The 21,816-nt window shown below is 54.3% G+C and overlaps 1 protein-coding gene across 3 annotated transcripts in view; it reads right to left on the bottom strand.

Moving 5' to 3' along the window:
* Positions 1-20,242, bottom strand: part of PPL (periplakin) — a 48,270-nt gene extending 28,028 nt beyond the window's left edge. For all 3 annotated transcript variants that reach the window (XM_027527797.1, XM_027527799.1, XM_027527798.1), the window contains exon 1: positions 19,940-20,242. In XM_027527797.1, the coding sequence (XP_027383598.1) occupies positions 19,940-20,001 (62 nt within the window). In that variant the 5' untranslated portion in view covers positions 20,002-20,242. The remainder of the gene's footprint in view (positions 1-19,939) is intronic.
* Positions 20,243-21,816: the final 1,574 nt, after the last annotated feature.

The following is a 21,816-nucleotide window of genomic DNA, read 5'->3' as shown; positions in this document are numbered from 1 at the left end:
AGTATTTACAATAGTCAGGAAGCGGAAACAACACGAAAGTTCAACTAATGAACAGATGAACGAAATGCAGAACGTCCATACAATGGAAAATAGAAATGAAACGCTAACACAGGCTACATCATGCAGAAACCTTGAAACCACGAGGCTAAGTCACAGAAGCCAGACACAAAATGTCCACTTACACGAATTATCTAGAGTAGGTAGATTCATAGAAGAGAAAGTAGGTTAATAGTCAGGAGGGGCTGGGATGGGGAGACAGAAGGGGAGTGAGTGCTAAAGGGTGTGAGTTTCTTTTTAAGGTGACGAAATGCTCTAAAATTGATTATGGTGTGCATGCGTACTAAGTTGCTTTAGTCGCATCCGATTCTCTGCGACCCCAGGGACTGTAGCCCGCCAGGCTCCTCTGTCCAGGCAAGAATACTGGAGTGGGTTGCCATGCTCTCCTCCAGCGGATCTTCCCAACTCAGGGATCAAACCCACGTCTCTCACATCTCTTGTGTTGGCAGGTAGGTTCTTTACCACTAGTGCCACCTGGGAAGCCCCTGATTATGGTGGTGGTCATATAATTCTGTGAATATCTCAAAACAACTGAATTGTACACTGTTAATGAGCAAACTGGGCTTCCCGGGTGGCTCAGATGGTAAAGAATCTGCCTGCAACGTGGGAGACCTGGGTTTGATCCCTATGTTGGGAATATCCCTGGAGGAAAGCGTGGCAACCCAGGCCAGTATTCTTGCCTAGAGAATTCCCATGGACAGAAGAGCCTGGAGGGCTACACCCCATGGGGTCGCAAAGAGTCAGACACGACTGCCCACCTAGGCACAAGCACAATGAGTGAACTATATGGTATGTGAGTTATATCTCAATAAAACTGTTATAAAAACATTGGCAAGTGCCATTTACAAGTGGCAGGGATGTGTTTCTTCTTCCCTCACCCTCTTGAATGGTCCCCAGCTTTTATCCTGTTTTCCATGGAGGCTGGGCCAGTTCTGGGTTACACCCAGCTGCCTGGAAGGTGGTAGTTAAAACCTCACAGAGGGTTGACCATGTGCCTGGCCGGTGCTAAGCAAATCACATCCAAGTGAGCTCATTAATCCTACCACCCCCTGAAGTAGCACTGTTCTCCCATTTTACAGATGGGGAAACTGAGGCACAGAGCCATTAGCTAGCTTGGCCACAGTCTCACTGGCTAAAGCAAGGCAGAGCTGGGATTCCAACCCACGCCTCTGGAGCAGTCTCAGCACTTCTGCCTTTTGGGTTTGGAGTCCCAAATGAGAGGCCCCAAAGGGTCCTGCCTTCCTCCCGCCATCCAGCTGGCCATAGGAGCAGATATGTGTTCCCTTGAGAGCCGCAGAGCCCCACACCAGGAGTACAGGAATGTGGGCGAGTCAGGAACCTGCAGGGGCACCGGGTGTGAGTGTGTGTGTGTGGGTGGTGTGTGTGTGTGTGTGTGTGTATGTGCAAATCCCAAGAGGGTTGAGAACTGGCTGGGCCGGTCCAGCTTTTCATCCAGCTAATGGGCCACACTGAGGCAGCCAGACACGGCCCCTGGGGGCTGTCAGCCCAACTGATGGAGGCCCAGATACAGCTCTTCCCTACCAGCCTCTTCCGAGTCCGGTCCCACTCATGGAGATGGGGATCTCTGGGCTGAGCCAGGAAAGCTGAGGTGCCCATCCCGACCCCACCAGAGAAGGGAAGGGACCAGGGAAGTAGATCTGAGTGACAGGCTGGGAGAGGGACATACCCAGCCTCCCTCCACTCACTCAGAAGTTTAACATGGACAGAGATGCTGAGGGCAGTGGCCGTTGGCACTGGTAGGTGCCTCAGAAGTCATCAAGCCCCACCTGCTCATTACACAGGTGAGCAAATTGAGGCCCTCAGAAGTGCAGGCACCCGCCCAAGGTCACACAGGGAGCAGCCAGTGTCCATAGCCAGACAGGGTTCAAATCCTGACTGTGCTAACCATCCGTGTAACCTCGTAATGCAGTGCCAGGAAAGGCAAAGGACAGATCAACAAGAGGAGGCTGTGGGAGAGGTGGCGTTCCACCGGCGTGGTCAGTATCCCCACCATAGAGGTGGCGCGGTGGTGAAGAACCCGCCTGCCAACGCAAGAGACGCAAGAGATGGGGGTTCGATCCCTGGGTCGGGAAGATGCCCTGGAGAAGGAAATGGCAACCCACTGTAGTATTCTTGCCTGGAGCATTCCATGGACAGAGGAGCCTGGTGGGCTACAGTCCATGGGGTCACAAAGAAACATGACTGAGCTAACTAACACTCACTTTTTCACGTCTAGGTTTCCAGGTTACCCTATAGGAGCAGATCTTTCTGGGCAATGGTGTGTCTAGGATGCCCACCTTGACAGGTTGGGCAGTGGGTGCCATGGCCCGAGACCCCACCTGGTACTAATAAAGGGCAATGGGACCCAGGTCTTGGCTGTCTCCAGAAACGGTCCTCTCAGCCCAGCCCAGACTTTGATCAGACAAGGTGAATGGGTTTCACAAGCCAGGTGGAGTCACACCCTGCAGACAGGGGTTGTTTTTCCAGAGAATCCGCCCTTGTTTTCTTTTCCAAGGCTGAGGACACTAGAGTCTGGCGAGGGTCCAGGAGGGCCCAGGTCCCATCTGAGGCATGACAAGGGACCCCGTTTCCTTGGCCCAGTCTGCGTATGAGACTCCTGGTGCGAGGAGGGCACGGCCAGGGGGATGTCTGGGGCTGCCTCAGAGTCCCATGACTGGGTTTGAGGACACTCGGGGACAAACAATCGCTGTCTGGGTCTGAGCCCGCATGCACCAGCCTGGAACAGGCGTCTCTTTGTCCCTCAGGATGTGCTCTCGGAGTTAGAGCTGCGGGGAGATGGCCTGGGAGCCTCACGGGGCATCGGGCACCCTCACTCTGTCACCGGAGTTAGAAACTCTAGAAGCACAGCCTGGCCTGCTCTGCGGGTGGCTGCTCACAGCCCAGGAGGTCAGCTGCAGACTTGGGAGCCGGGGCTGGAACCCCGTGCTGTGAAGCCCAGCGGGGTGGGGTCTGGTCAGTGGGCCGGCAGGAAAGCCGATCAGAGAAGTGGGGACAGAGGTGGCACTCCGGGTCACCCAGACTCTGCGGATGCTCCACGTGGAGAAAGACAGAGCACCCAGGGCTCTTGCAGGACCCTCAGCCCCACCTACCGCCAATCACTCCTTCATGCTTTACTTTGGGTGGGGAGCCCCTGGCCCTTTTCCATGATAAGCCGTACTGCAGTATAACCTGGTGGTTAAGCATCTGGACCAAGGCCGGCGACCTAGATCCGGATCCTGACTCAGTCCTTATTAAGCTGTCAGTCACCTAACCTTCTGAGCCTCAAGTTACCCGTCTGTCACTGGGGGTCACGGTAGTCCACACCCCTCAGGGCTAGGGCATGGTTGAGAGAACAGATACAAAGTGGTGCCTTGCAGGCAGCCCAGGTTCTTTGCTTCCACCCAGAGTCACCACCCAGGGATTTGGGCTCCTTTTAAGGAGTTGATAAAAGCTGACAGCCAAGGCCCCATGTCAGAACCCAGAGGCATGGGGGAGCTGAAAAAAAAAGTCCCTGGGCCACCCGGGCCATCCACACTGATCTTCATGCAAGCCCAGACACACTCTGCTTCCGCCTTGTGGATGTCACCTCGCCCGGGCATGGAGAATTCACAAGTCACCTCGACATTTGGGAATGTCTCCTCCAGCTCCTGAGGGGAGGGGCCATGCACATATATGGGCAATGAGAGGGCGTAGCTCCCAGCCCCAGTCTGGAGGAACCCTCCTGGGTTTGGAGTAAGCATTAGGTCACTAGGTCTGGGATTTGAGGGGTTTAGGGTGTTTCCACCATGAGATTTGCCGTCCCTGGTCTGCAGCAGGGACACTGCAGACGTGCAGGGTGGAGAGGCTTTGCTACCCAGTTGTTCAAGCAGAACCCCAAGACCACCCCAGACCCCTGCCTCTGCCGCCCCTGACTCCACCTGGAAGAGAGCCCTGTGCCTGGGAAGAGAGCCCTGTGCCTCCATCCTCTCTCTGGCCCTAAGGCCCTCACCTTGATCAAGAGCATCACCTCTCGCCTGGACCAATGTAACGGCCACGCCCAGCCATCTCCTTGCACTCTGACCCTTGCTGCCTCCAGCCAACTTCTGCACATTTGTAGGAGAGATCTTTCAAAGACTCAACCAGATCTTGCCATTGTCCAGCCTCAGGCTCGTCGATGCTCTAAACACACTCAGAAGAGAGCTCGCTCTCCTGTCCGGGACCCGGCCCAGCCCTTCCTGCTGTCAGCTCTCCCTGCACCCACTGGTCCATTCCTCTCCATCCTGCCTGCAGGGAAGGAAACTGAGTCAGCCTGGCCCAGGGAAAGAACAGAGACTGAGAGAGCTCGGGCAGGTTCCTTAGCCTCTCTGTGCCTTAGTTTTCTCATCTGCAAAATGGGAATAAGAATCAGCCCCATCCAGAGGATGGAGACAGTTCAAAGAGAGGAGCCTCATAAAACACTTTGGACCTTGGACGTGCATGTCACACCAGGAAGGCTCAGGATTGTTGGAATTTTGGTCTGTTTGGCTCACTGCTGTGTCCATGGTGCCCGGCACAGAGCTCGTCCCAGCAGTAATCTAATGAACAGCTGCTGGCATTTGGAATAACAACATGTGCTGTTTCACCTGCCTACCTTTAATTTCCTTGTCTGCACAATGAGGTTATTGGATCCACTGACTGGGTAGCAAACAGAAAGACATATCTGATAGGTGGAAAATGTTCCCAAGGCAGATAGGGTGGGGGCTAGGTTGATTTGCTTTCAAGGCCTCCGCTGTCCAATAAAAACAGAATGTGAGCACATTTGTAGTTTAAATCTTCCTAGTAGCCATTTGAAAAACATAAAAAGAAACAGGTGAACTCAACTTTTATACACCATTTGATTTAACCTAATACAGCTAATGCTGTATTAGGCAATGGCACCCCACTCCAATACTCTTGCCTGGAAAATCCCATGGACGGAGGAGCCTGGTAGGCTGCAGTCCATGGGGTCACTAGGAGTCCGACACAACTGAATGACTTCACTTTCACTTTTCACTTTCATGTGTTGGAGAAGGAATGGCAACCCACTCCAGTGTTCTTGCCTGGAGAATCCCAGGGACGGGGGAGCCTGGTGGACTGCCATCTATGGGGTCGCACAGGGTCGGACACGACTGAAGTGACTTAGCAGAAGCAGCAGCAGCAGCTAATGCAAGAGACATAAGGTATGCAGGTTCAATCCCTGGGTTAGGAAGATCCCCTGGAGGAGGGCATGGCAACCCAGTCCAGTATTCTTGCCTGGGAAATCCATGGACAGAGGAGCCTGGCAGGCTACAGTCCACGGGATTGCAAAGAGTCAGACACGACTGAAGTGACTTAACACTCACACACAGTAGAGCTAAACCATTATTCTGATAGTCAATAGAACATTATTAAAGAGATGGTTTACATTCTCTTTTCCTCAACACTTGGCATGTGGTTTACACTTGCAGGGCATCTCAGGTTGTTCTACGCACATCTCACATGGCAAGTGGTTAACAAATACGACGGCATAGTTCTGGGTGATTCTGCAGCCCCTGGACCGCTCTGCAATAAGCCCACAATGACTGCAGCCCATCAGTTCTGCCATAATGAAGCTGGAGGAGGCTTGGAACATTAGCGCCTGGCACCTGCGTACATCATAAGGTAGTTATCAGCATCCATGCGTACATGCTAAGTCATTTCAGTCACGTCTGACTCTTCATGATCCAATAGACTGTAGCCCACCAGGCTCCTCTGTCCATGGGATTCTCCAGGCAAGAATACTGGAGTGGGTTGCCATGCCCTTCTCCAGGGGATCTTCCCGACCCAGAGATTGAACCCACATCTCTTACATCTCCTGAATTGGTAGGTGGGTTCTTAACCACTAGTGCCCTAGAGCCACTTAATAAAAGGTCATTTCCTGGGACTTCCCTGGTGGTCCAGTGGTTAAGGATCCACCTTGCAATATAGGGGATATGGCTTCGATCCCTGGTGGGGGAACTATGATCCCACATGCCGTGCGGCCACTGAGCCTCAACTAGAAGCCTCAACAATGAAAGATGCCCTGTGACACAGCGGAGATCCTGTGCACTGCAACGAAGAACTGACACAGCAAGTAAATTAATTAATTGGGGGAAAAAAAAGGTCATTTCCTTTGCTTTGCCAGTGTCCAGACTGGCCAGACACCTGCCCAAGGGCAGGTCTCGTCTATGGGTCTCTGGCTGCCTGACTTCAAAACAATCCAGGGCTCCCAGCTGTGCTCAGCAGAGCTCGGTGCCTGGGTGCGCAGCGCCAGAGCACACAGACCACAGCCCCACACCCTTTCCCGGGCCCCCAGAGCTCCAGTGTCTCTGCCCACGGCCACAGGCCAGAGTCTGCCATGTAGCCTGCTCCAGCCACGCCATCCTCCTTCCTGGGAGAATGGCCTCTTTCCTGACCCACCTCCAGGGGGTCATACCACTACAGAGGGGCCACAGCCCTACCATAAGCCCCCACCCCAGCAGTCGCTGCCTGCCTAGAACTGTTCTGTCACCTGTTGGTCACGCCCAACTTGCTTTTTCTTTCTGGGCATCAAGATGGGAACCAGCAGGGACCAGGTGTGGCTGATGGTGATGGCCCTTCCTCCCTGGCCAGCACCACCTCACCTTCCAGGCCTGAGTCAGTCCCCACGTTCTGGTCCTTGACGATGTCCACAGTCCCTCCCTTTTGGGGTTAATTCTGTCTCAGTGGGTGCGAGCGGAGCCGGATGATCAGTCTCGGAATGTCTGGCATGCACAGGAGCCCACACCTCTCCTGGGAACCAGCCTGTCCCAGCCTCGCCCCTCCTAGAGTCCAGAGAAGGGGCCTGGCCTCCTGTTCCCCATGGTCAACCCCTTCTGGGTCCTGCCTGCCTCCAGGGCCTAGGCAGCCCTCAGAGGAACCTCCAAGTTCATCTTGGGTGCTAGGTGGCCCCCAGACCCCACCTTCTTTAAACACTGCCAGGCTAGAGAGAGCAAAGGCTTTCACTCCAGGACACCTGCCCTGTCTCTACTGCAAAGGCACACACAGGAGGTGCAGGAAATGACTGAAGAAACGCACAGCCAGACACTGAGAGGACTCACTAGGTGCCCGTCACCTGCTCGGCCTATTCCTGAAGCACCTCCTGACACCTGGCAATCTTGGGAGAAACATGCCCTCATGGTAATTGGGGGTACTTTTCTTAATTCTATTAGGTGATAAACTTTTGGACAGTAAGGATTTACTCATCTTTTGGGAGGACCCTTCTGTAGCCTTTAATTCCAGGCTTTGCACAGGCCTGGGGCTCAATAAATACATGTTGAATTGAGCAGACACTTTATAGCATGTGAATAATTCTTCTCTCCTCATTTTTCAGATGAAGATAACTGAGGCTAAGAAACCTGCTCAAAGTCACACTGTTAGGAAGTGAGGGTGTCACGATCCGAACAGGTGTCGGAGCCACCTCCTCAGAACAAAAGGGATGTCAATATTGTTGTTCAGTCGCTAAGTCGTGTCCGACTCTTTGTGACCCCATGGACTGGAGCACACGGCTTCCTTGTCCTTCACCATCTCCCTGAGCTTGTTCAAACCATGTCCATTGAGTTGGAGACGCCATCCAACCATCTCATTCTCTGTCGACCTCTTCTCCTCCTGCCCTCAATCTATCCCAGCATCAGGGTCTGTCAATACTATTCCACAAACTGATGCGGAGAGATCAAGGACATGAGACAAAGCAGAAAGGCGTTCACCACCCAGGGGAGGCACAGTGACTTACATCTCGTTGGCATCTTCAGCAGTATAATTATCCCAGTGGTTGAGTAACCATCAGTGGTGGTAGGTGAGGCTGAGTCATTCATTCTCTTAAGATGCCACCATGAGGGGCTCCCAGCCTGTCCCTCTGAACAGGCCATTCAGGGGGAAGGAACTGGTATGACGGAACCCCTCCCTGGGCCACGCCCTCCCCCAGTGTCTGACATGCGTTCCTGCTTTGATCCTAACAACCCATCATTAAGCTTGGTACTATTACTGCTTCCAGTGCAGATACATAAACTGAGCCTGGGCAGGAAGGGAGACCTGCCTGGGGCCAGAAGGTTAGTGTCCATGCTGGTGACTGTTGCCACCCCCTGTCAGCTTTCCAGATCGCCAAGATTTCCAGATATTCAGTAATTGCTGAATAAATTTTCACCACACCCCCAACTCCTTGTCATCTCTCTGCCCCTCTTACAGGCCCTGGGGACAGGCTCTTCTCCATCACCAAGTCCCTGGAGCTGTCAACATGCTTAAAATGTCTATTTAATTCGACACCTATTTGTTGAGCCCCCAGCCTATACAAATCCTGGAATTAAGAGCCACAGAAGAACCTCCACCAAAAGGTAAGTTAAGTCCTATTGTCCAAAAGTTTATGGTATAATAGGCAGGATTTAGAAAAGCTCTCCAATAACTGTAATTCCAGAGATTCAGACTGTTTGGGTCAGGGTATTTTCATCCACTCTGCCCACTTCAGACCTTGTATCCTAATTTAATTGTGAAAATAAAGGTCAGTCCCATAAAATGCAAGAAGAGAGCAAGAAGGAAACAAAGAGAAAGCATGATAAATAGGAAATACAAAATATATGGCAGCAGCAGGTCCAAACACAGCAGTCAGTACAATAAATGAGAATGAGTTAAACTCACCCGCTAAAGGATAAGACTCTCAGGGGCGAATAGGAAAACAAGACAAAAGCCAACTCTACGCCATTTTGTAAGGCACATATCTAAAATAAAATTACACAGGAAGGTTGGGACTAAAAGAATAGAGTGCGACAGACCAGGCAACTGCTGCTTTAGCTGTTTGAAAGGAAGAGCAAGGTGCAGTGGTGGCTCAGCGGTAAAGAACCCGCCGGCAAAGCAGGAGACGTGGCAAGAGCCATGGGTTTGATTCCTGGGTCTGGAAGATCCCATGGGGAAGGAAACGGCAACCCACTCCAGTATTCTTGCCTGGGAAATCCCATGGGCAGCCCACGGGGCTGCAGAAGAGTTGGATGTATCTTAGCGACTAAACAACAACAAAGGTACCTGTAACTCTACGGACAAGTTACGTAAACACAGGGTTTGACGGCTTCTTCAGTCAGAAGACTGAAGTCTGGGCCCTGCCTCACTGATTTTGACCTAATTGGTCTGCCATAGGACCTGGACATCACCTGCAAGGCTCACGTAATTTTTTTTTTTTTTAATTTGGCTGTACCAGGTCTTAGTTGCAGCACGTGGACCTAGTTCCCCGAGCAGGGATGGAACCCGGGCCCCCTGCATTGGGAACTCGGAGTCTTAACCACTGTACTGCAAGGGAAGTCCCAAAACTCGGGTGATTCTAACGCGCTGGCAGGGCTGGGAACAAGGAAACGAACCAGAGTCATGTGCTGCAAGGTCGAGGAAGAATTCCCAGGTCTCTGCAGGAAGGAAGTCTTGTAGAGAACAGTACTCAGAAAGCATCCAAAAATTACCAGACTGACAGGTCAACTGACTGACGGGCTCCCTACTAGAAACCTCAGTGATAATTAGCTGGGTGTGGAGGAATTTACTGTCTACTAATCCTGCGGAAGTAGATTCTACAGTGAGAAGGCTGCTGGTGGAGTAACTATAGCTCTGTTTCATGGTTTAATCTGCTTCCACCCGGGGAAGGCCTCCCCACCTCGGGGCCTCATGTCAGGCTTGTGCTTTTGGGCTCTCGTTACAGACACACACACACACACACACACACACACACACATAAGTTCAAACCTCTTTGAGTAACACCAGGGTGTGTCTTGGAGATTTTTCCAAGATTTAAATGGGCCTCAAGCCAACTGTGACAACCCCAGTTGTTAGGACATCATTCCAGGTTCAAAACCAGTGGACAAGGAGTACTGGCCTCCAAATAGGAAGCACCTACTATGTGCCTGCTGCCTTTACACACATCATCTCCAGTTCTCTCCGTGATTCTACACGCCTCTAATTTGTAGATTCAAAACAGACCTCTCACTGCTGCTCACTGAGCACCTACTATGTGTGAGCCATCTTTCGGGGGCTGTGGGAGTGACCACGTGGTCTGCAAAGCCCCTACCTTCGTGAAGCCCACAGTGGGGCAGGAAGGTGGCCAGCAGCAGCACAGCTGACAAGAGGCACAACTGGGCCTGGAAAGCGGATCCATGGCTCCCAAACCCAGGCTCTTTCTACTCCACCTCCATCCCTGACCTCAGCCTCAGCTTCCCTCTCAGTAACATGGGGGTTTCGTTGCCCAGTTTATAGTTGGGAAGAGTCAAGTTCCTGGTGCAGAGCAGCAGGACTGGAGCCTCCGCTGTTCCTGGCGGCACAAACTTTGAATCCTTTCTCAACCTTCAGCTGGAACCCGAAAGTTCCCATCCCAGCATGGAGAAGTGAAAAGCCCTCAAAGCCACGAGTCTGACATCTGAGCCCCGGCTGCTGGAGCAGCAAAGAATTCTGCACAGGGCTGTCTTCTTGCAGCCCCACAGCCTTCCAGAGTCAGCGGGCTGTGGGTGGGGTGGAGCCTCTGGCCAGTCAGCTGTGCATTTATAAGACCTGACAAGCCCTCTGTCCAGGAAAGAATGGGCTGGGTGACCAGAGGGGACACCTCTGCAGCCAGCTTATCTGCTCCCAGCTCAGAGCCGCTGAGACTCTAAAACATTGAGCCTCACCTGGAAAAGAGAGACGAGGGCACTGATGTCTAAGAAGGACAGTACAGTCATAATTCAGGACGGCTGCTCCTCTGCACCTCAGCCTCAGAGGCTGTCACATGTCCACACCTCTCCCGCTCCTGGCCGTGGTTCCCTCCCACACTTCTGAGTCTCTGCATCCAGAGCCCTCCATTCTTGCTCCCCAGGCCTTGGACATCTCCCCCTGCTGAGGCCCGCTCCCTCTTCCTCCCTGCTCTCTACCTGCTGACTGGACTTGGATCCAGAACTGCAGGCTTCCCTCCAGGCTGGATCAGCTGCCAACCCCCCTGGTCTAGCCCACCCCTCACTTTTAAAAACTGAAAACTCTTAACCTAGCTCAAATGTGCAGAAAAGTATGGAAAAGAATGCCACCGAGACTTCGCTGATGTTCCCACTCAGCCATACGTGTTTCAGATTTTTTTCAAAAACAGTGTTATTATTCAGTACCCTCTGAGCCCCCTCCTCTGGGGGAGCATAATTTTGGAGCCGCTGGTTTCTCCCTCAGTTCGGTTCAGTCGCTCAGTCGTGTCTGACTCTGCAACCCCATGGATTGCAGCACGCCAGGCTTCCCTGTCCATCAATAACTTCTGGAGCTTGCTCAAACTCATGTCCAGCGAGTCAGTGATGCCATCCAACCATCGCCTCCTCTGTCGTCCCCTTCTCCTCCTGCCTTCAATCTTTCCCAGCATCAGGGTCTTTTCCAAGTTATTCGCATCAGGTGGCCAAAGTATTGGAGTTTCAGCTTCAGCATCAGTCCTTCCAATGAACATTCAGGACTGATTTCCTTTAGGATGGATTGGTTGGATCTCCTTGCAGTCCAAGGGATTCTCAAGAGTCTTCTCCAACACTACAGTTCAAAAGCATAAATTCTTCAGTGCTCAGCTTTCTTTATAGTCCAACTCTCACATCCATACATGACTACTGGAAAAATCAGTAGTTGGACCTTTGTTGGCAAAGTAATGTCTCTGCTTTTTTTTTTTCATTTTTAAAATTTTATTTTTAAACTTTACAATATTGTATTAGTTTTGCCAAATATCAAAATGAATCCGCCACAGGTATACCTGTGTTCCCCATCCTGAACCCTCCTCCCTCCTCCCTCCCCATACCCTCCCTCTGGGTCGTCCCAGTGCACCAGCCCCAAGCATCCAGTATCTTGCATCAAACCTGGACTGGTGACTCGTTTCATACATGATATTATACATGTTTCAATGCCATTCTCCCAAATCTCCCCACCCTCTCCCTCTCCCACAGAGTCCATAAGACTGATCTATACATCAGTGTCTCTTTTGCTGTCTCGTACACAGGGTTATTGTTACCATCTTTCTAAATTCCATATATATGCGTTAGTATACTGTATTGGTGTTTTTCTTTCTGGCTTACTTCACTCTGTATAATAGGTTCCAGTTTCATCCATCTCATTAGAACTGATTCAAATGTATTCTTTTTAATACGCTGTCTAGGTTGGTCATAGCTTTTCTTCCAAGGAGCAAGCGTCTTTTAATTTCATGGCTGCAGTCACCATCTGCAGTGATTTTGGAGCCCAAGAAAATAAACTCTGTCACTGTTTCCATTGTTTCCCCATCTATTTGCCATGAAGTGATGGGACCAGATGCCAAGATCTTAGTTTTCTGAATGTTGAGTTTTAAGCAAACTTTTTCACCCTCCTCTTTCACTTTCATCAAGAGGCTCTTTAGTTCCTCTTCACTTTCTGCCATAGGGTGGTGTCATCTGCATATCTGAGGTTATTGATATTTCTCCTGGCCATCTTGATTCCAGCTTGTGCTTGATCCAGCCCAGTATTTTGCATGATGTACTCTGCATATAAGTTAAATAAGCAGCGTGACAAGATATAGCCTTGATGTAGTCCTTTCCCAATTTGGAACCAGTCTGTTGTTCCATGTCTGGTTCTAACTGTTGCTTCTTGACCTGCATACAGATTTCTCAGGAGGCAGGTAAAGTGGTCTGGTATTCCCATCTCTTGAAGAATTTTCCAGTTTGTTGTGATCTACACAGGTTTCTTCCTAAGCCTGTCTTAAACTTTCACTACATATCGGCGTCTGCTTCTATAAACATACATGGAATTACTTTGTATGAATTTTTAAATTATTTATTTTTTAAAGAGTGTTTTTGTTACTATGATCTCTCAGTTTCTTCTTTTGTTAACATTTATTTATTTGGATGTGCTGAGTCTCAGGTGCAGCACGTGGGGTCTTGAGTTGCACCATGCGGAACCCAGTTCCCTGACGAGGGATGGAACCCAGGCCCCCTGCCCTGGGAGCTCGGAGTCTCAGCCACTGGACCACCAGGGAAGTCCCGGAACGAATGTTTGCAAATGCACACAAATGTGCTGTCTGCATCCTTAGCTTGCTCTGTTCACACCATGGGATGCCTCCGCAGGCCGACGCGCGTGGACGCCCGCCTCGCTGTCTCGTGACCCTTGCTGCCCCCTCTGCACCCATCCCCCTCCTTTGCCTCCACTGTCTCTGCACTTGTCACACAGCATTGTTGCAGCCTGCTTACAGAGAGCACAGAAAATGGGGGTGGGGACGGGGGCCCGGGGCCCTCTGCTCAGGATCCCTTATTCTTTTCTGCTAGATAGAAGCCCCACCCGCCCACCCCGTTTCTTGGTGGGGACGAGTGCGTGCGTGTCTTGTGTGTGAGCATGAGTGTCTGCATCAGCCTGAGATGTTTCAGGAGGGGGAAACCTCTGCAGGCCCCCAGGGCCACCCTCACTCATTCATTCACTCATTCAGCACACGTGCCACCCTGCCAGTCTCTGGGGCAGACAGACCTTCATCTCCATCAGCCCACCCAACGGCCGCTGAGATAAGAGTGACCAAGGAGATGGGGGAGACAATGCAGGAAGTGGATCTGCCTGGGGAAAGAGAGGTTTAGGGAGGGCTTCCCCAAGGAACAGAGACCAGGTGAGGAAGAGAAGTGAGCCCGGAGGGGTGGGAAGGGCATTCCAGGTGGGAGGAACAGCATTGGCAAAGGCTCAGGGGCTGGAAGGGTCATGGAAAGGAGAGGGGAATGAACTCATAGTATGCAGGGTGGCGGTTCCCAGGGCCTGAGAGGAAAGGGAAGCTTGGGCTGGGATGAACCAGCGGGGAGGGGGTGGACAGGACCAGACTGACATCTGGCAGGGAGACTCTTGAGAGTCCCTTGGACAGCAAGGAGATCAAACCAGTCAATCCTAAATATTCATTGGCAGGACTGATGCTGAAGCTGAAGCTCCAATACTTTGGCCCCCTGATGCAAAGAGCTGCCTAGAAAAGACCCTGATGCTGGGAAAGATTGAGGGTAGGAGAAGGGGATGGCAGAGGATGAGGTTGGTTGGATGGCATCACCAATTCAATGGACATGAGTTTGAGCAAACTCTGGGAGATAGTGAAAGACAGGGAAGCCTGGTGTGCTGCAGTCCATAGGGTCACAAAGAATGGGACATGAGCAACTGAACAACAAGAGAGAGCTCCCTGGCTGCCATGGGGAGGAGGGAGTGGGGTGATGGGGCAGAGGCAGGAATGGTGAAGCAGCTGCAGCAGGGGCACTGGTGACAGGGCCTGGGGGCCCAGCGGGGCTGCCCGCTCAGGAGGCAGGGAGCCAAGAGGCCAGGGCAGGGCTCAGTCTACCTGGAGGCAGGAAGGGGCACCGGGGGCCTCGCTGCCTAGGCTCAGGAGGACAGAAGACCCATTAAAACCAGAGAGAACAAAGACCAGGGGCCATTTCCGTCTCCCCATTCCTAAGACAGGTCAGGGCAGGCAGGCAGGCAGGCTGGAGAGTGGCAGGTGGCGCTGGCAACACCCCACACAGTGCTGCCTGGAGCAGAGAGGAGCCAGAAATCTCTTGACAAGGAGCTTTGGACATGTTCTCAAAGGCAGCTTCTCCCCCAGCCCCCAGGGCCCTCCAGAGGCCCCTCACTCTCCTAGGAGTGTTGCCTAAAAGGTATGACTTGAGGTAAGCCTCTCCCCAGAGAAGCTCCCTGACTGTGTCTGAAATGCCACCATTAGCAGCACTGTTACATGTTCAGCTCCGTTCTGTCCTGAATCTAGTTCACCAGGTCTCGTTCCCTCTGCAACAGCACTGGGCAAGTGAGGGCAAAGCCAGAGAGAGGGGAGGTGGAAAGGGTTGCTGGGCGGAGTCAGGGATACAAAACCCAGTGACTCCACCATCTGGCCTGGGGCAGTCCCCAGAGATAGCACCAGCCCCAGGTTGAGGTGGGGAGCCCTAGTTTCCTTCTCCAGGGCCCCAACATTGGCCATGTGTGAGCCGTGAATGCAAGGCGAGTGCCTTTACTCTGGGCCTCAGTGTTCTTCTCTGTGAAATGGGATACCAGCAGCAGCCTTACAGGCTCGGTGTCAGAATGAGATTTTATATATATACATATATATATAAAACATCCATGGCTGTGCTGGGTGCACAGCAGGTGTTGAGAAATGGCTGGGCGGATCACTCCAGTCCTGGCTACCCACGTAGTGGGAGGGGAACTTTGCTGACAGGACCCTCCTGCAGACTGTTCGAGCTTTGCAACTGACACTAATCAATGCATGCAGGTGTGTCTTTCCATGTGTCTTCTTAAGGTGTGTGTGGGGTCCACATGAATGCTAGGGTGAATGAATGGGAGTCAGCTGACCTCCTGTGCCCCTGGGGCAACAGCCTCCACAGCTGGAAAGAGCCCAGCTGCCTGGTCAGCTCCGTTCTTAGCACCATCCTCATCTCTGGGGCTCAGCTGGTAAAGAACCCGCCTGCAATGCGGGAGACCTGGGTTCGATCCCTGGGTTGGGAAGATCCTTTGGAGAAGGGGACGGCTACCCACTCCAGTATTCTGGCCTGGAGAATTCCATGGACTGTATAGTCCATGGGGTCACAAAGAGTCGGACACAACTGAGCGAGTTTCACTTTTCATCTTTAACAGCAGTGTGCACTCACCACTGTCTCTACCATGACTTAGTGAGCACTCACTGGGAGCTGGGCCCGTCACATGCATTCTCTCACTTGAGCCACTAGCGACCTCACCAACTGATGGCTGCTGCAACACTCCCATTTCACAGATGAGGAAACTGAGATTCAAGTGTTTCGTGACCTGCCCAAGGTCACACAGCTCAGGAGAGGCAAAGCTGGGGCTTGGACCCACACCTGGATGACACGCTCTTAATCACCGAGGGGCCCAGGGTACCCCAGCTAGCTTCCAGGAGGACACACGCCCCTTTCACCAGCCTCCAAACCCTTGGGCCCTGCCTCTCCCACAGGATGTCCCCATTAGGACTGGGCCATTCTTGTAGGACTTTGCCTAGGTGAGGTCAAGAACTGAGGCCAGGCTGCTGGGTGCTCACTGGGACCCAGGTCTGGGTAGAGGGGCAAAATTAGTCCCATTTTACTGAGGGGGAAGCTGAGGCTCCTAGCGAGGCCAAATTTCTTTGCCAAGCTCAAACACAGGCAGAGTTCAGTCTAACTGCAGAGCTGGGTCTAACCATCCATCCCTCGCAATGACAGGTCAGATACCTCCCCAGGAAGTCCTCCCCGATAATCCAGGTCTCCACCCTAACCCTGACAGATCTCACTTCAGACCAGTCAGGGAGCAACAGGGCCGTCAGGCTGGAAATCTCATCTGTCCAGCTCTATGTCCCCCCAAACTCTCAGTGGTTCCCATCACCACCATGACACAGTCCTGCAACCACAGTGGTAATTAAGCAAAATTCCATCAAATGTAGAGATTGTCAACGTCTCCTCCACAGCCTCCCCTACTCCTCGGAATGGCACCCCAGGAGTTGTGCAGTGCACTGCCTGTCCATTGCGGAGTCAGCTCAATCCCAGATACATAGCAGGTGCCTATTTAAATGTATTCAACAGTTATAACTATCACAGCTGCTGTGGATCGAGGCTTCCTGTAATTCTCAACCCTTTCCCTGCATTATTTCATTTAATCCTCATGCCAACAATATCACCAGGCAGGTAGTATTTTTATGCCCATTCCACAGCTGAGAAAGCAGAGGCTCAGAGAGGCCATGCAGCTGTCCCCAGGTGGCACAGCTGGAGAGCAAGGACTGGCCAGGGCTGTACTCTCAGCATCCAAGCAGGGCGGTAGGACCAGGGCCCCTCAAGGCCCTCCCCGCTGAGCTGGACACTATCCTTGGTGACCCTGCAGCAGCAGCCTGCCCCTGTCATTAGCTCAGGTGTGAACACCAGTTCTGACACCTGTCATTAGAAACCAGGGCAGCAGGAGCAGCGGAGTTCACACCCAGTTCCAGCTGCTACAAGGCTGACAAACAGGGAGGGGCAGTTTTCTCCTAAGGGGCTCTCCACGAATTTCTGTTCACTTGTGTCATCCAAAGCCTGTGACAGCGGGGTTGTGTGCAAGTCACCTGGCTCCTGAATTCCCTTTGCTGGGGGCAGGGATGCTGACCCTCACTCTGGGCACTTCCTATGTGCCCCGGGGCAGCGGAGCGGGGAGCGCAGGGCAGGGCGGGGGAAATCCTCCCCATTGTTATGTTGGCTCCTCCCAGCAACCCCACACGGAAGATATTAGTACCAGGCCTGCCTTGCAAATGAGGAAACTGAGATTCATAGAGGTTCCTGAGCCTTTCTGGAACCAGAGGCGAGGTGTTCAACTGACCACCTCAATGCTGAATCTCACTGGCAACCCTGCCCTCCCCCAGACAGAAGAGGAAGCCCCCAGAAAACTCAGGGTGCAAGAGTAACTTGGGGGCCAGCATCCTGTGACCAGCGAGCACATCTTAGAGCTATGGGTACAGAGCCAAGCACTGGGTAACACTCAAGAGGCTACCTTCAACTGTGCAATCTGTTCCATGAACTTGTCTCCACCAAGGGGAACATGCTGGGCTGGCAAGACCACGGTCACCTGGCATCTACACAGGGCTGTGACTGTGCAAGACCACAGGGCCCAAAGGAAGAATCTCGTCCCATCTTGGGAAGAATCGGGGAGGGCTTCCTGGAGAAAGAGACCTCCAAGCTGAGATCACACATTCAACTAGGGGCAGCGGGTGGCTGCCTTGGGCCAGGGGTATTGTGAAGTGCAGGACCCATGCCCATTAACCCTGAGTCCCTGAAGCTGTAAAGGATGTTAATTGCTTCCTTCCTGCTCTCTGCTGGGAAGGCCAAGACCCTCCCAGATTGTCCAGATTCATTATAACCTTTTGTTAGGTCCAAGCCCAGCCCTTGGGGGACTGGACGGATGAAGAGCTGGAAGAAGGGGAGGCTCAGAGGGATGAGGGAGGCGGAGAACAGGGCAAGGCTGGCCTATCTCCTGGTGTGTGGGTGTGTGCGTGTGTGTGGAGGACTGGAGGGGCCCTGGTCTTGGTCAGGGAAGAACAGCACAGCCCTCCCTGGCTGGCACAGAGCGCCTGATTGTGCAACATCTGAAAGAATAGTTCAGGGACTGGATGGGACCCCAGCTGGGTTGGAGAGCCAGCTGGACCTGGCCACTGAGGAGCAGCGTGCAGAGCCCTGCCCAATCCCTGGGGTTGGGAAAGACCAGGGAGGCTTGTATGTGTGTGTGGCGGGGGTGTGTGTGGGGGAGGGGGACCCCGGGAGGGGAGGGAAAGAAATACTTCTGAACTTGAAACAAGGCAGAGGGGAGAAGGGGCAGTGTGGTCACAGGGGAGTGGAGTTTCTGAAAAGCCTAGAATTCAAAGGCATGGAGGGCCCACCCTCTACGTCTCAGGTGAGGGCACCATGAGATGGCTGGATGGCATCCCTGACTCGATGGACATGAGATTGAGCAGGCTCCTGGAGTTGGCGATGGACAGGGAGGCCTGGCTTGCTGCAATCAACGGGGTCACAAAGAGTTGGACACGACTGAGTGACTGAACTGACAACAAAGACATGGAGGGCCCACCCTCTCCACGCCATGCCCAGGGCGCCTGCACCTGTCAGACAGGTCTGCCTGGGCTGGACCACAGGGGCAGGGTGGGAGTGCAGGCCCGGGTCTCCTCGCCTTCATCCCTGACCTGGGAGGGAGTGAGGGACTGCTTCCAGGGGAAGGGGTCTCAGATGAGGGCACTTTGGGGTGGATACACTTGGGGCAGGTGGGCTCTGCAATTTTTTTTTAGTTTCCCCACCTGCCTGAAGCCCCTTGTTGGATAAAGGCTCCCTCTCAGCTATAGCCCCTGCCTCCTTTTCCCTAGAGAGAGGCCAAGGACGGGTCTGAGGTCTTGCCCCCTCCCTCAATCTCAGCATCTCCACTGAGGTTCCCCTAAACCGGTTATTAAGTGAATACATTAGGCTTACCAAGCGGACATGGGCTGCCGTTTCAACGCAAACACATCTTTCAACGCAAACACATCGAGACATGTCATTCCCTTCCCAGGCGGCCCTGGGAACCGGAGGCTCTCAGAGACGCCGCCAGTTTCGGCGCTGGTTGGTGGAGGGGGGCGGGGGGGTGCTAGGGGCAGCCACGCCCCTGAGAAATCACTCAGGGAGAAGGCCCCACCGCCCTTCCAGGAGCTCCGCAGACCTCGGGGTGGGGTAGCGAGTGTGGACCAGGGGTGCCTCAGCCCGGGTTCCCCCAACCCCACACCCACGGCTTCCTCCGAACCAGGCTCTGGAGCGCAGGATGGCAGGTGCCGGAAAGTTCTGCTGCAGGTGGCACGTTCCCCGCCCCCCAATTCGTCCCCTCACCTCTCGCCTCCCCAACTCCAGAAGCACCTGCGCGCCCCTCCAAGGAGCGTTGGTGAACGTCCCCAGCCACGCCCCCCCGCTCCAGCTCAACTTCACCGCGTGGGTGCGCCCCTAGACGGTGCTTCTGTCCGTGCACACACCCCCGCCCCCGCCCCCGCCTTGGGTGTAGCGTCCGCCCGACACACCACTCTCCACCCGGGCGGTGCTTCCTGGCCCGCGAGGACCCCTGGCCCAAGGGCGACCGCGGGACGTGAAGAACCCCTCCACCCCGCTGTGACTCCACCTCAGTACCTTGGTCTCTAAGCGCCCAAGCCAGTACTCTCCCGGCTCCTAGAACTTTCCGGTGCCAAACAGCGTGTTTTCCTTCCGCGCCCCCGGCCCACCTCCATTCCCACCTTGGCCGTGCTTCCCAGCTCAAGGGTAGCCCTCGGGCGCCCGCGTCCCCGCGCGTCGCGCACTCCAGGCAGGGCTCCCCGCCCCGCGGGGCTCCCAGGGCGGTGCGCACCCCCTCCCAGCCGCCGCAGCCCCGGAGGCCCGGCCGTTCCCCTCACGGCCCGGGCCGCGCATCCCGGCCCAGTGCGGCCCCTCACCTGCGGGTCCGAACCGTGGGGCTGTATTTGCCTTTGTTTCTCTTCCTGAAGAGCGAGTTCATGGTGGCGGCCGGGCGGGGCGGCGGGTCGCTGCGCCGGGCTGGGCACTGGGCGGCGGAGGCCCCGGCGCGCACCGAGGGGAGGGCAGCTGGCGCAGGTGAGCGGGCGGCGACGCGGGAGCCCCGAGTGCGGCGCGGCGGCGGCGGCCGGTCACTACTCGTGGGGGGCGGGGCGCCCGCAGGCCCCGGCTCCCCGCGCCGCTCCCGAGAAGGTGGCGCGTACCTTCCCGGGGGAGGGGCGCCGGGTGGGCGGGGCTTCCAGGCGCGCCCTCGGCCAGGCTGGAGCGAGCTGGGCGCCCGGCCTGGAATCTGGGTGGGGACACGGGGTCCTGGGAGGACCCGGCCCATTCCACCCCACCTCCCAGCCTGGACACTCGAGAAGCTGGGCAGGCGGGCGGAGGCGCGCTGGCGGCTCTCCCGAGCGCGCTCCTCAGCCCCCTCGCCCCTGACTCTCGGCCTGGCGCACGCGCCCCAGACTGAGGACCCTCACCCGGGTCTCGGATGCCCCTCTTGGGCACCGGGGCTCCCTTTTCTTGGCTGACACCCAGGTGGGGCCCCCAGTCAGATGGGACAGCCTGACGGATCTCTATGCCCCGATAGCTAGTGAATTACTCTCAGGTGGTAGGACTGTCGATGGCAGTTGAGAAAAGGGAGCTTGGGAGTGCACCTTGATGTTGTTTAGACGCTAAGTCGTGTCCGACTCGTTGCGATCCCACGAACTGTAGCCCGCCAGGCTCCTTTTTTCCATGGGATTTCCCAGGTGAGAACACAGGAGTGGGTAGCCATTTCCTTCTCCAGGGGATCTTCCAGACCCAGGGATGGAACTTGCGTCTCTAAGATTGGCAGGCGGATTCTGAGCCACCTGGGAAGCCCCGGAGTGCGCCTGCCTGAGTTCAAATCCTGCTGTTATGAACGGTCAGCTGACTCTTCAGCAAGGCTTCTCTCTGCTCCCAGCCTCAGTTTCCTTTTTCTGTCAAACAGTGGTAACAACCGCACCCCACGCCATCGGGGATTCCTGTAGATAATTCACACAACACTTCACACAGTCCTATGTGCCAAGTTACATCTGTGCCAGTAGAGGCCAGTCACGCCGGGGCCCTGCTGCGCTGTGTGCCCGTGGAGAAGGCTGCAGTTAGACAGCCGGTAACCCGGGGTCTGGCCCTGAGCCAGAGTGGGGCCCCGATAGCAGGGAGCGTTCAGCGTCCCTCTGGAGGGCACTGCGGGTCCTGAGCCCAGCTGGGAAGGAGGAGCACCCAGTCCTCAGGGGAGATGCCAAAGGGCTCAGATGGGGAGCAATGATGAGGGAAGGAGGCAGGCCCCCCCACCCCCGCACTGAGCATCCAGAGTCCTCAGGCCAGTCACTTCCCCAGCTGCTTTTTGTTTAAAAAATAAGGAGGTTGATTCCTACAGGCTTTTCCTTCCCCAGACCCCAGAGCATTTGAGAACAGTGTCCTGTAGGCCATGGGGTCCCCCAACCTCCAGTATCTAATGCCTGATGATCTGTGATGGAGCTGATGTAATAATAATAGAAATAAAGTGCACAGTAAGTATAGTAGAGGGGGTGTAGTTCAATGGTAGAGCGTGTGCTTAGCATGCTCGAGACCCCGGGTTCAATGCCTGGCACCTCCATTTAGGAGTTTCTCCTTACTAGGAGGAGAGAGTTTATTATTGTGGGGAGGGAGGGGATATATATATAACTGATTCGTGTTGATGTATGGCAGAGACCACCACAACATTGCAAAGCAATTATCCTCCAATTAAAAAAAAAAAAGTAATGTGGTTGAATCATCCTGAAACCATCCCCCCCAACCCCGTCCT

This window comes from Bos indicus x Bos taurus, chromosome 25 (genome assembly GCF_003369695.1).
Source record: "Bos indicus x Bos taurus breed Angus x Brahman F1 hybrid chromosome 25, Bos_hybrid_MaternalHap_v2.0, whole genome shotgun sequence".
Classification (NCBI taxonomy): domain Eukaryota; kingdom Metazoa; phylum Chordata; class Mammalia; order Artiodactyla; family Bovidae; genus Bos; species Bos indicus x Bos taurus.
This window is presented reverse-complemented; position numbering and strand designations above follow the sequence as displayed.